The sequence below is a fragment of the Marmota monax genome, unplaced genomic scaffold (assembly GCF_021218885.2).
Source record: "Marmota monax isolate L192 unplaced genomic scaffold, Marmota_monax_Labrador192_F-V1.1 WCK01_AAM20220418_F8-fsc00125, whole genome shotgun sequence".
NCBI lineage: Eukaryota > Metazoa > Chordata > Mammalia > Rodentia > Sciuridae > Marmota > Marmota monax.
In genome coordinates, this window is record NW_026695235.1 from 12248593 (window position 1) to 12260917 (window position 12325).

At 57.8% G+C, this 12325-nt stretch overlaps 1 protein-coding gene across 2 annotated transcripts; it reads left to right on the forward strand.

Moving 5' to 3' along the window:
• The first annotated feature begins 1 nt into the window (after position 1).
• Gatd3 (glutamine amidotransferase class 1 domain containing 3) lies at positions 2-9058 on the forward strand. 2 transcript variants are annotated; one of them, XM_046439010.2, is made up of 7 exons: positions 6-246; positions 434-486; positions 2706-2819; positions 3407-3526; positions 6129-6221; positions 7450-7606; positions 8226-9058. In XM_046439010.2, exons 1-7 carry the CDS (start codon positions 85-87, stop codon positions 8352-8354), a joined length of 828 nt encoding a protein of 275 aa, XP_046294966.1. In that variant the 5' UTR covers positions 6-84; the 3' UTR covers positions 8355-9058. The 2 variants fall into 2 exon arrangements, with proteins under 2 accessions (XP_058433282.1, XP_046294966.1); XM_058577299.1 differs by having other exon boundaries at positions 2-246; positions 7450-9058.
• The last annotated feature ends 3267 nt before the right edge of the window (positions 9059-12325 follow it).

The following is a 12325-nucleotide window of genomic DNA, read 5'->3' on the forward strand; positions in this document are numbered from 1 at the left end:
CCCAACGGCGCAGCTGCGCAGCTCCTGCTACTGCGCAGGGCTCCGCCGCGCGTGACCCGCCGACCCTGAAGTCTCTGCGCTGTAATGGCGGCCTTGAGGGCCCTAGTGGCCCCGAGGCTGGGGGTTGCCTCCGCGTTTGCGCCGTTCCCCGAGCTCCTGCGGCCGCTGTCTCTCTGTGGGCTGGCCCCCTCCCCGCGCGCGGCCTTCCACGGCTCGGCGCCGCGCCCCGGTGCCAGGGTCGCGCTGGTGAGTGCGGCTCCGCCGGCCGAGCTCGCCCCCTGCCCTGCACGGTCCCGGCCGGCGGAGCTCGCCCCCTGCCCTGCACTGTCCCTGCCGGCCCAGCTCGCCCCCTGCCCTGCACGGTCCCGGCCGGCCGAGCTCGCCCCCTGCCCTGCACGGTCCCCGCCCCCGGTCAGCTCCCCTCTTTCCGCAGGTGCTGTCGGGCTGCGGAGTCTATGACGGGTCGGAGATCCACGAGGCCTCAGCGTAAGTCCTCAGCGGGAACTCTCCAGCGATTTAGAAAAGCTCCTATTGTCCATACCTTTTCTTGCATTAAAAATGGCAAAAGTTGTCTTCACTTCGGTGACGTTTCACTTGCTTTTTAGTACGTATAGAAACATGGGGATCGGGCTTAGTGCACTTGGTGTTTCCTCTGCAAGGAAGCTAACTTCCATCTGTTGGTGGGGTGCAGAAGGTAATCTTCTAGTGGCCGAGGTAGTGACTGTGGGTTTTTTGCTTTGCTGGAAAGGTAGGTAGGCAGGCAGTAGGGTGCTCAGTGCCCACAGGCAGATCCCCCACCTCACTTCTGGTTCATAGGTTAGAAAGGAACTTCATCCACTAGGAGCCCGAGGCTGTGGCTCTGCAGGGCAGCCACCCTGAGGGTGCTACCACTGTGCTAGCTTGGGCCTGGAGTTGGCCCAGACATAAGGAGCCTCTGAGGGATTGAGCTGGTGTACTAAAGGGCCCGATGCCTTTCCTAATTTGGGTATGGATAGAAAGAGCGGATGAGGCAGGAACTGGCCAGTGAATGGGGACGTCCTGGGCTATTTGGCAAGGCACTATTTGAAGCATTAAGGTGACCAGGACCAGATCCTATCTGCAGGCAATGTGTGATCTTGGGCAAGTTATTACCCTTCCTGCCTCAGTTTCCTCCTCTGTGTATGGGGGGGGGGCAGTCAGAGTAGCATTCTGGGCAGGATTAGGGAACCTGGACTTGTTGGTATTTGGAATTGTGGCAGACAGAGGAAAACCCTAGTCAATTCCAGTATTGCCCCCACTGTGGTCTAGTGTCCTTGGGGAGGTGGACCTCATTCTATCCTGTTCCTATGTAGCTCTGCACCTCTCCCCCACTACTCATGCAGGAAAGTTGGGGAAGATGAGGAATGGGACTTCCTAAATGGTAACCAGAGGCCCCTCATTCTTCTGTGTTGCATACCTGCTGCTGTCCCCTCTATTACAGGGCTGGGGCCTTCCAGGAAACTGAGGCAGCACAAAGACACCCCCCCCCCACTTCCAAACCCCATTCTTGTGATCAAGTCAGAAAGATTTCAGACATGTTGCTTAGGGTAACAGGAATGAGTTTACTGCAGGGTAAGAAAAGGGAAAGGGGACACTCTCAAGGGACAGAGTGGGAAGTCTCAGAGACGAGAGGGACAAAGTACCTCTTCTGCACTCCAGTTTTATTGGGGATCCCAGAAAAGTTTCCAGAGAGTCCCACCCAGGTCCACCTCTTGACTTTTGACTGGTAGCAAGGTGACATCAGACCCTTCAAGTTCCCACTGCCTTGACAACTTAGGTCACCTTGTCCCATGCTGACCAGTTCTAATTGGATTCTTAACCATACATTCTTATAGATTTTATAGTTAGGAAGAATTATTCTTATCTCCCTCAGTTTCAGAATCTGGTCTTTGAAAAGGCTTACAAAAGTCTCCCCCTTCAGGGTAACCTGGGTTTCTCCCATCAATATTATCTCAGTCCTGCATTTTTAAGGCAGGTAGTTTGCTGAGGAATTTGTGACATAGCCTGTCCACTCAGGCCAGGCAGGGCTTCAGGTAAATTGATTCTTGGAAAATAAATATGGGGCTAGGCACACACCTGTAATCTCAGTGACTGAGGAAGCTGAGGCAGGAGGATTGTGAGTTCAAAGCCAGCCTCAACTTGGTGAGGTCATAAGCAACTCAGTGAAACCTTGTCTCTAGATAAAATATAAAAGGCTGGGGATGTGGCTCAGTGGCTAAGTGCCCCTGGGTTCAATCCTGGTACCAAAAAAAAGGAAGAAAGCATGTGGGGGTCTGCACAGTGGGCCCATTTTATAGAATTATTTTCTTAAACTTGTGCTCCCACCATTCTCTTCTGTTTGTCCCCTAACACTTGGAGAGTCATGTGGGCAGCCTACAGGAGGTCAGATCGGTTCTGAGTGAAGAAGGGTGCCTAGGAACCTGAATACCTCTGGGCTGTGACGCCCATCCATTCACCACCCTCTCTTGTCTGAAAGCCAGCTTCTGCAGTTGTGCTGTGGTCCACCGGGGGGAGGTGAGTTGGGTCATTAGCAAAGTGACCCTAACTTTGCAGAGCAAATATGGTATCTCATACACTAGGAATTTTTGTCTGTCACTTAGCTGAAATCCATTTTGAAAAGCACATTGACACGAATCTTCTGGATTGGGCATGCCCCAAGCTGTGGTCTTGTGGTTCTCTCCCTGTAGGATCCTGGTGCACCTGAGCCGTGGCGGGGCTGAAGTCCAGATCTTTGCCCCCGATGTCCGTCAGATGCACGTGGTGGATCACACCAAGGGGCAGCCTTCTGAGAGTGAAAGCAGGTGTGTCCAGGAGCACCTGCTTTGCTCGGGATATTCCCCACCCGCTATGCTTTCTGGAAGAGTGGGAGCACCTCGCGTGCTGCCTCTTGTGACTCCCGGTGCTCACGCCTTCCTTTCCATACAGGTGGTGCCTCTCAGGTGCTGCTGCTGTGTTTCCTGGGAGCCCCATGTAGGACCCCTGTTGTTTCCCCTCCTGAGACCCTGGCCCCTGAAGCCTGCACCTGCCCCACAAGCCTGGGCAGGCAGTTGCTTCCTGCCGTGACTGAGCCTTGGCTGGTTCGCACCTCTGGAGTAGTGGTGCCTTCCCCGCCCTCCTTTCTCCTACCTCCCGATGAGTTTCCACTCCTGGTGGCTCCTGGCTCCAAGTCCTTGGGCAGGGCCAACCTCTGACATAAATTTAGGGCCACTGGAATTCTCTCACCTCTTCTGGGTAGCCATCCTAAGTGCTGATTGACAAGCATCAAGTCTTCACACACCAACACAGTCCCTCTGTGCTGCAAGCTGCGCGCAGGACGCGTCCCATGGGTACCTGTTTCCTGTTCCTGACTGCACACTGTTCCTCTGTGTCCCTCTGTGCTCTCTCCCAGGAACGTCTTGACGGAGTCAGCCAGGATCGCCCGAGGCAAGATCTCTGACCTGGCTCAGCTCAGTGCAGCCAACCACGATGCTGCCATCTTCCCTGGAGGCTTTGGAGCTGCCAAAAATCTGTGCGTATCTAAGCTTCAGGGTCTAAGCAGCATGCACACCTGCCCTGAGCTGAAGGTCTGGCTGTGTGCCTGCCTGTGTCCAGCTCAGGGAGCCACGTTGGCCTGGGGCCCAGGTAGCATTTCAGTGAGGCGTGTCTCTTTCCCTGCATTCTCTGAGCTCTCGAGGCACCTGGTGGCTGACAGGGTGGGCTGGGGCCCTCTTCGCTAAGCTCCATGCTGGTGGATCTCGTCTGGGCAGAATCAGCCACTGAGTGCGTATTCCCTCCCGGGACCAGTTCTCTCAGAGCCTGTAGCAGGGAAAACTGGTCTCTGTAGCCTGGGAGCGAAGGGCCTTGCTTGCTCTCCTCCTGGGCTGCTGTGTAGGAAGCAGCGTGGTGACTGAGGGCCTGGCATGCAGCCAGAGTCTTAGGCGGAGGTCCTCATCAGGTTCGCTAGAGGTCCTTTCTCTGTCCCTGTGCATTCGCGGAAGTCCTCCTGGGGCTGGCCTAGGTGTGTTGTAGCCTAGAGATGGCAATGCTGATTCTCCTGGGAGAGCCTTGCACAGAGCTCTGCAAGTCCCCAGGCCATTTCCCTGGTGCTATCAAGTGCCACAGTGCCCCGTGGGAGCCAGAGTCCAGCTGCCTGCACCTCTGCCTGCCCCATGTCCAGCCCTCTGGTGCCGACCCCCCCATAGCCCGGGCCGCCCGGCCCTCGCCTGCTGATCTCCCGGTGCCCCTCGTGCTGCCCCGCCCACCTGGCTGCCCTTCCCGTGTGTCCTCCCCCCGCATGTGGCATTCACATCTAGGTCGCAGGCATGAGGCTTTCCTGACCCACGCTTCCAGCAGGAGTCATTTGAATGTTTGAAAGCCGACTCCCCTCCTCTGCCTTGGCCTCCGCTGAACCAGCTCCTGAGGCCCTAAGACTCTGTGCGGGAGGAGTGGGCTCACCTGGGTGCTGCGGCCAGCTGCCTTGAGGCTGGGTGCCCGCTGATTGTCCTTTTCCCAGTGTGGTTGATGACAAGTTGACATTTATTCTGCCGGCAACGACACGGCAACCTGTTGGCCACTCACCTTCTGGGCGCCCTGGACCCACAAGGGAGGGACAGGCCCTTTGGGCCTTCCTGATACAGAAACGCAGCTCCTGGGGTCTTCCCACTCCCACCCCTGCTGCAGCACCCACACCGTTCTCCCTCGAGGAACTGTCCTGCCTCACATGCACTCCCTGTGCCCAAACCGGGGAGCTGGTGAGTGCCCCCTGGGCAGGCAGCAGGCACGTGCCTTTCCTGGATTCCCATGTCCTTTGGTCTTGGGGACACAGCAGGGTGTGCGCATCGTCAGCTGGGTTTCTGCTTCCTACGGGACCAGTGTTCCCCTGAAAGACAGAAGAGTTCACGTGACCGTGCCCCTGCCCATCAGCACCTTGCCCCATGGGTGAGAGGTCAGTGGTAGGGTTTGTTCATGCCTCCTGTGTGGCTTGCTGGTGTCCCCTGTGTTAACTTAGAAGTAGACTCTTGGGACAGTCCTTGGTATTTGAGGACCGTGGGTCTCCGTCACACTGTTTGTCTGGGCTCGCAGTCCGCTCTGGGAGACGCTGCGGTCTTTCTGATTGCCATTCTGTTCTTTGTGACCTTGTCAGGAGAAAGGTAGGCCCTCCATAGAATGGCTGCCGCTGGGCCTGCAGGGCAGGGTCCCGCAGTGACAGAGGCTTGGTGGGGAGCCAGTCCCCCTCCCCCTCCTGACCTCAGGCCCTCTCTGGCCACCACTGCCAGCGCCCTGTTTACATGGGAAGGTCCAAAGGTAGCCGGACAGGAGCATCTGAAGCCTGCTCTGTGCTTGTGTTCCCACTGGCCCATGGTCTAGTTCAGAGCTGGTTTGTAAGCTGTCCAGCGCAGCCCTGCTTGGGAGGATAGGTTGTCCCTTCTGGTGGTCACTAGGTGTTTCTAGTTGTTTGTTTTTAGTGGTGTTTGGAGTTACAGTTAACGTGCACACATTTAAAGGGTGAATTTGGCAAGTTCAGCGCACTTACATGCCCTCTGGAATAGTTGCCGCGACAGGACACTGAGTGTCCCTCACCACCAGAAGAGTGAGGACCTCGAGTGGGAGGAGAACACAGAGCAGGCCGAGATTCTGGAGGCAGAGCGTGGAGAGGGCGCAGGGGCACGTGCACTTGTGAGTTTGAAAGGTTCTGCCAGCTGCACACCCCCCAGTGCAGAGGCCTCCCCAGTGGCCTGCTCTCAAAGGCAGGAAAGTGGACATTTGTCAAATGTCGTTTCAGTCCTTTTTGGTGAAGCAAGCATCTCTTGCTGTTTTTAGGCTAGTTACAGTTCTCCTGGAACTTTTCGGGGCTTGTGCCTGGACCCTGGAGCGGGGTGTAGTCGCAGACTGGCTCTGTCCATGCCTGGCGGCCTCCCAGCTGCCTCTTGCCTTCCTGCTGCTCTGTGGGAAGCAGGAGCGTGCCTGTGGCTGCGTGGGCGTGGGCAGCCGTGCACCCTCACATCCACACACGCTGCTTGCTCATGGGCTGAGGTGGCCCTGGGGGTGGGGTCGCGCCTGGAGTGTGGCTGCGTGGCCACACCACGCCACGGCCTGCCATGCCACGCTGAGAAGGCCCTCTCCTCTGGCAGGAGCACGTTCGCTGTCGACGGGAAGGATTGCAGAGTCAACCAGGACGTGGAGCGGGTCCTGAAGGAGTTCCACGGAGCTGGGAAGCCCATTGGGTAGGTGCACCTGCGGCTGGGCAGCCTCCGCTGGAGCCGCCCCCCTGAGCCACATGGGCTCCAAAACCACTCACTCTGTGGTCCTCAGGAGTCCATTTCTTTTGAGAACTGACCGGGAAGGAGGGGCTCCTCCCCTCTGGTGGGGACTTTCAGAATTATCCTGGCTGCAGCAGTGTCCCTGTCCTCCTGACCTCCTGTCCTCCATCAGAGCAGCCCCTGAGCCTGTGCAAACACTCTTTCACTGGTGCGGTCACAGCTCTGTCAAGGGCCAAGTCACAGTGGCCGGGCAGTGCTGCGAGCCTCCCTCAGGAAATCCCACGCAGCCGAGGCTCAGTGTCCCACGTGACCTCGTCCCCGTGCAGCCCACAGCTGCCACTGCACTTGCTGCTGAGTCCTCCAGCCCTGTCGCAGCTCATTCCCAGGCTGGAGGCGGTGCAGTGTGGCAGGTGGCTCTGCCCTGGAGATGGCCCCTGGGCTGGGCACCCCTGAGGAGCAGAGCAAGCCCAGGTGCACTATGGGAGGCGCGGTCAAGGTGCGGGCTGCGCGGGGACCCCAGCACTGCGGCAGTCTACCCAGGGGCCTGGGTTTCCCTGCGTTGGCTGACGGGGGTCAGAGCTCTTGCTGGAGAGCAGAGCAGGTCCCCTAGGGCAGGCACTGGTGCCTTAACCGGGCCTGTCCTTGGCACCTGGCCACCACAGGAAGACTGTAGGCTCTGCTCTGCGGGTGGATGGGGCTGTCACAGCCCCTGGCCTTCTGCGCCTGGGGCCCTCTGACGCACGCCAGCTGGGCTCTGCACACTGAAGGTCACAGCACAGGTCAGAGCTCAAGCAAGACTGCCAGCAGAACCTGATGTGTCCCCACACTAGCCATGCCCCCAGACAGGGTCTGGTTTGAGCAGTGGGTACAGATGTGTTCCCTGTTGATGGGTGAAGTGGCCTCGTCCATTTTCTCAGTAAGAGGACGTCTGTGTTCCTGTACGCCAGGGTTCTGGGTGTCACAGGGGCTCTGGGCGGCTGGCAGCCACTTGGCTTGGGGGAGCTTGGCCTCACTGTGCCCCTTGGTCCTCATGGGCTGGCTCTCCCAGGACTGTCCAGGGGTCTTTTGGCTCAAGGAGAGCGCCGGGTCACCTGGTGCCACCACCTGCAAGGCACCGGTTTGCGGGGTATGGACAGTGCCCCAGCTCCACAGAGTCCCTGTGCTCACTGGGGGGGGGGCTTTCTCTTTTCAGCCTGTGCTGTATCGCGCCTGTCCTTGCGGCCAAAGTGCTCAGAGGTGTTGAAGTCACCGTGGGCCATGAGCAGGAAGAGGGTGGCAAGTGGCCTTACGCAGGGACTGCCGAGGCCATCAAGGCCCTGGGTGCCAAGCACTGTGTGAAGGGTGTGACCATATCCTTTCTGGTGGCTATGGCCTCTGTGGTGACATGGCGCACATGGGACACTCTCTTTTGGCCCTTCAGGGTCCCCTGGCAGAGGGCCTCATCCCCAAGAACTGTACTTGCTGGTTTTGCTGTGGATGTCCTTGGCCAGGAGGGCAAGCCTAATGCCATGTGTTTGGAGGATGGGCCTGCATTGGCCAGGGAGGTCCGTGTGTCCATGCCCACTGCCCACCTGCTGGGTGGTCAGTGAGCGTCCCCTGGATGGCAGCGTCCCCTGGGTCGCCTGGTCTGTGGTCCTGAGCATGGTGTGGGGAGGTGCCCGTGGGGACCTTGGGGGCCCAGGCACCACCCGGCGGTCAGGAGGGCTGGAGCCTGGAGAGCCTCTGTCCCGGGTGGAGCGCGTTGGAGTGGTGCCTCTGGAAGGGGCTCTCTGCTCCCTGGGCTCCCGAGCTTCCCTTGTCCTCTTGGACACGGGAGCTGGAAACCAGTCTTCCACCTGACTGAGGGGCCCAGTGGCCAGCAGGGGCCCCGAGGCAGGGAGGGCACCTGGGGAGAGAGTCTGTGCCCACCGCGGCCCGCCGCTGCCTCTGGTTTTGCTGGGTGATGATTTTTCCTTAACTTCAGCGCACGAAGCTCACGTGGACCAGAAAAACAAGGTGGTCACGACCCCAGCCTTCATGTGTGAGACCGCCCTCCACCACATCCACGACGGGATCGGGGCCATGGTGAAGAAGGTGCTGGAACTCACAGGGAAATGACAGCTCCTGCGCCTGGCCGCCCCCGTCTGCCGCGGAGCCGTCTGCCACCCGTGACCAGCTGGGCACAGGGCCAGAGCTGCTTTTCTGTTTGACTTCATGTTTTCTGCTTGAGCAGGGAGCTCTGCTGTGGGACAGGGGTCTGGCCTGAGGCTCCTCGCTGCAGGAGGGTGGCCAGCCACACCTTGACAGGGCAGCTGAGCATTCCTTGTCCACCCCTGAGGAGCAAGCAGTCGCCACTTCCCCCAGCAACTGTCCCTGTCCAGGAGAGACCCTGAGGAAAATACCACGCTGCGATCTGGGTTTGATGATTTGGGATGCTTGGGTTTGGAAGAAAACCAGTTGTTATGTTACCTGTCTGATAATCAGGAGACCAGAAGTGCACGTTGAAGGGTAGAGACCCTCTGGTCTCAAGTGGACACTGATCAGGGGAGGGACTTTCTGTAGCAGGCAGTCCTTTAGCTGCAGCATGGCTCCTGTCCAAACTGGAAACTCCTGACAGGGACATCTGGGCCTTCTGGAATTGGTGAATGGGCTGTATCCATGAGGTTTCTTGAATCAGCCTCAGTTCTCTTAATTTGGGGGGTAGGGGGAAATTGCTGTCACTCAGCCTCCCTCTGTGACCAGGTGGGTGGACTGTGGATTCCCGGGTGGCAGAAGCTCACAGGTGTGTGGAGGGGGGAATAAAGGCTGCTTGTGTGCTGGTGTCCTTCGGGTGACTTTGGTTGGGGAGGGGCTCTCTCAGCTGGAGTCCCAGCCTTTGCACACTTCACCTGGACGTCCTTCTGCTCTGTGGGCCTGAACAGACGGGCCCGCGGGGGCAGTGGCTGCAGCCTGGGCTTGGTTGGTAGAGCCCTGTTTGTTCACGTGTGCAGGGAGCACTAGCCAGACCTGGCCGTGGGCCCTGTGCAGAGCAAGACGGGGCCCTGGTTGTCCAGCCCCCCTCCCACCACAGTGCCTCTGGCCCTGGCCAGGCCCTGCAGAGCTGAGGGGAGGGGCCCTGCAGCTCCCTATGCTGCAAAAACAGTTTCAGGTTCTTCTCCATGGGACCGTGATTCTTGGTGGCCTGTCTTTCCACCAGTGCTGAGCCTCGGGTGGCAGCAGGTTGGTCCTTGTGTGAGGCAGCCAAGGAGCCTTCCTGGGCTATCCAGAGTCAGGAGGCCAGGCTCCCGTCCTCCTGAGCGTGTGTGCTGAACCTACACAGGTGTACACGTGTTCACACGTGGCATCTGGAGAAGCGCACAGATTACACATGTGCTCACTGGTCTCCAGAGTGGCAGTGCCAACCCTGAGTCCCCTGTGCATCCTGCCAGCCGCCGTCCACATGAGGATGGCTCCTTTCATTTAGCCCTGGGTGTGAGCACCTCGTCCATATCCCACTTGCTCAGGGAGTGGCCGCTTCCCGTGTGGCTCTGCGCAATGACGTGGCAATGTAGGTTCATCCATCAACAGACGGGCCATTGATGGGACAGCAGTAGTGGAAAAGCTGTGTGGCCTTTGGTGGCCACCCAAGGGCAGTTAAACACTGAGCAGGCCCTGTGGACAGATGTTACTGTCCGTCTGTGCTCAGGTGTGCAGCTGGCTGTCCAGTCCAGAGTGCCCAAGTGCACATTCTCTGACCTCAGGCTGAAGTGGCCAAGCGTGGCCACACCCACCAGGCAAGTGTGTCCAGAGCACACTGCAGTCACCGTGTCTGCTGGTGTAGCCAGGCTCCTGTGCCCTGCACTGTCCCTGCTCACGGAGTTCCTGGGGAGCTGGGGCCGAGGGGAACGCAGGTCCAGGCAGGACAGCACTAGGACCCCACTGTAGAGGTGGTCTGAATTGTGGGGAGCCCAGGGCGGGGCTGCGCCAGAACAGAACCGAGGCCTCAGCCAGCGACTTGTTGGACAGTACTCGAGGCCCTGCTGCGTGCACTCTTTTAAGTGACAGTACTACCCCTCAGGGCTGGGCACCCATGGGCAGGGGTGAGCCTGTGGATGAACTGGGAACAGGTCAGGACAGGGAGCAGGCCTCGTGGAGGAGGGAGCCAGCCGGGAAGTTGGGGCAGCTTGCCTGGAGCCAGGCCTGCACTGCCCTGGAGGGGCTGTGCTGTGGGCCTCCACACCAGGGGGCCTGCAGAGCCCTCTTGGCTGGGCCCCGCTCCCAGGTCGATGGAGGGAGGTGGGGGAAGGTACACCAACCCCACAGCTTCCCCTACTACCGCCGTCCCCCCAGGGGGTCCATCTGTTGGTGGGTGAGCCTACGTTGCCATGTCATCGCCCAGAGCCACATGTTCTGGGGCCTGGACAAGAGTGCAATGTCATGTCCACCTCTGCAGTGCCACACGGAATGGCTTTACTGCCCCAGAAATCCTCTGCACCCACCCCGACCCCTGCCAACAGCTGGACCTTGTCCAGAAGGTCAGCGCTCTCATTCCTACCTGCCTAGTCTCTGCGGACTGGCTTTTCCGTATGCTCGTGGCTGACAGCTCACTCTTATTTGCTAGTGCACTCTGCTCCGCTGCCTGGACGCACACATCTAAGGACACTTCGCACTCACCTTCAGCCGTCAGGAGGTGAACTGGGTTTTTCTGTGGAGTGAGTGGTCAGCTCCTGTAGGTGAATGGAAGGAATGCAGGGTGCTGGCTTTGGCTGTTCTGATGCACGTGTAGTGGCTTCTCATTGTAATCTGCAGTTCCCTAGGGACGTGTGGTGTGCTTTCCTGCCGCAGTCCCGGCTGGGGGGGGGGGGGGCGGTGACGAACAACTTGTGAACGTTGATACTGGGAGCCGTTTATTTCAGGACAGGAGCAGTATTTATACATTCCACACAGCTTATCTAATTAGCATAAACTAGATACAGCAGTCAACCAATAAGGAATCTCCACACTTAATGGCTTGCTTTTGTTACTTCTCAAACCACTCCCTCTGGCATTTTGCCAGGCACCATCCAAACTTGTTTATGAACTCTAACATTCCCCTGGCAAAATGCCAGGTGTTATTTTGACTTGTTTACAGACTCTAACACTTTCCTGCCACCTGTGGACCTGCTTGGCAGGTGTCTGTCGAGGACTTTCACCCATCTTTAATCAGGGTCCATTCCCTCCTGTGGAGTGTTGGAGTTCTTTGTAGTCTGATCTGCCTATCCTTTAGCCCCCATCTCTTGCCATTCTTTGCCTCTCAGTTGCTTGTCCCATGTCTCCTGACAGTGTCTTCTCAGAGCAGGAATCTGATTTTACCACTCCTGGCAGTGGTTGGGTGTGGAAGGTCTGTGTCTGGCTCCCCTTCTTCATTCCCTGATCTCTGCACGTGGATGTCTAGTTGTTCTAGCACCTGTGTTGACAAAGGCCGTCTCTGCCCCAGGGTACTGCCCTCTCCACCTGTCAAGGTCAGCTGGCTGTGTCCATGTCTGGGCCCAGTCCCTCCACAGACCTCTGTTCCTTAGCCACTTCTCCACCGTTTGGTTACTAGACTTCACGGCGAGTCTCCAAGTCCAGTAGTGCTGCTTCCTCAACTCTGTTGCCTTCAGTTATGTGTTGACTCTGGGGACTACACCTTGCTGTGTAAGTTGCTGTTGTTGTTTTCCCTTGTTTTGGCACTGGAGATTGAGCCCAGGGATGCTTTACCACTGAGCCACATCCCTGTCCCTTTTGGTTTTGAGACAGGGTCTCACTAAGTTGCTGAGACTGGCCTTGGATTCAGTTTTCCTGCAACTTGGGAATCCCAGCTTCCCAAGTTGCTGGGATTGTAGGTGTGCACCTCCATGCCCTGCTGCTATATAAACTGTGAAACCAGGTGCTGGTATCCATAAAGTAATTTGCTGGGGGTTTTATTGAATTGTGTTAAATCTACGGATCAAGTTGGGCAGGACTGACGTCTCGACAGCACTAAGTCTTCCTATCCATGAACAGGAAATCTCCCTCCATTTGTTTAGATCTATGATTTCTTTCATCAGAGTTTTGTAGTTTTTCATAGATCTTATACACATTTTGTTAGA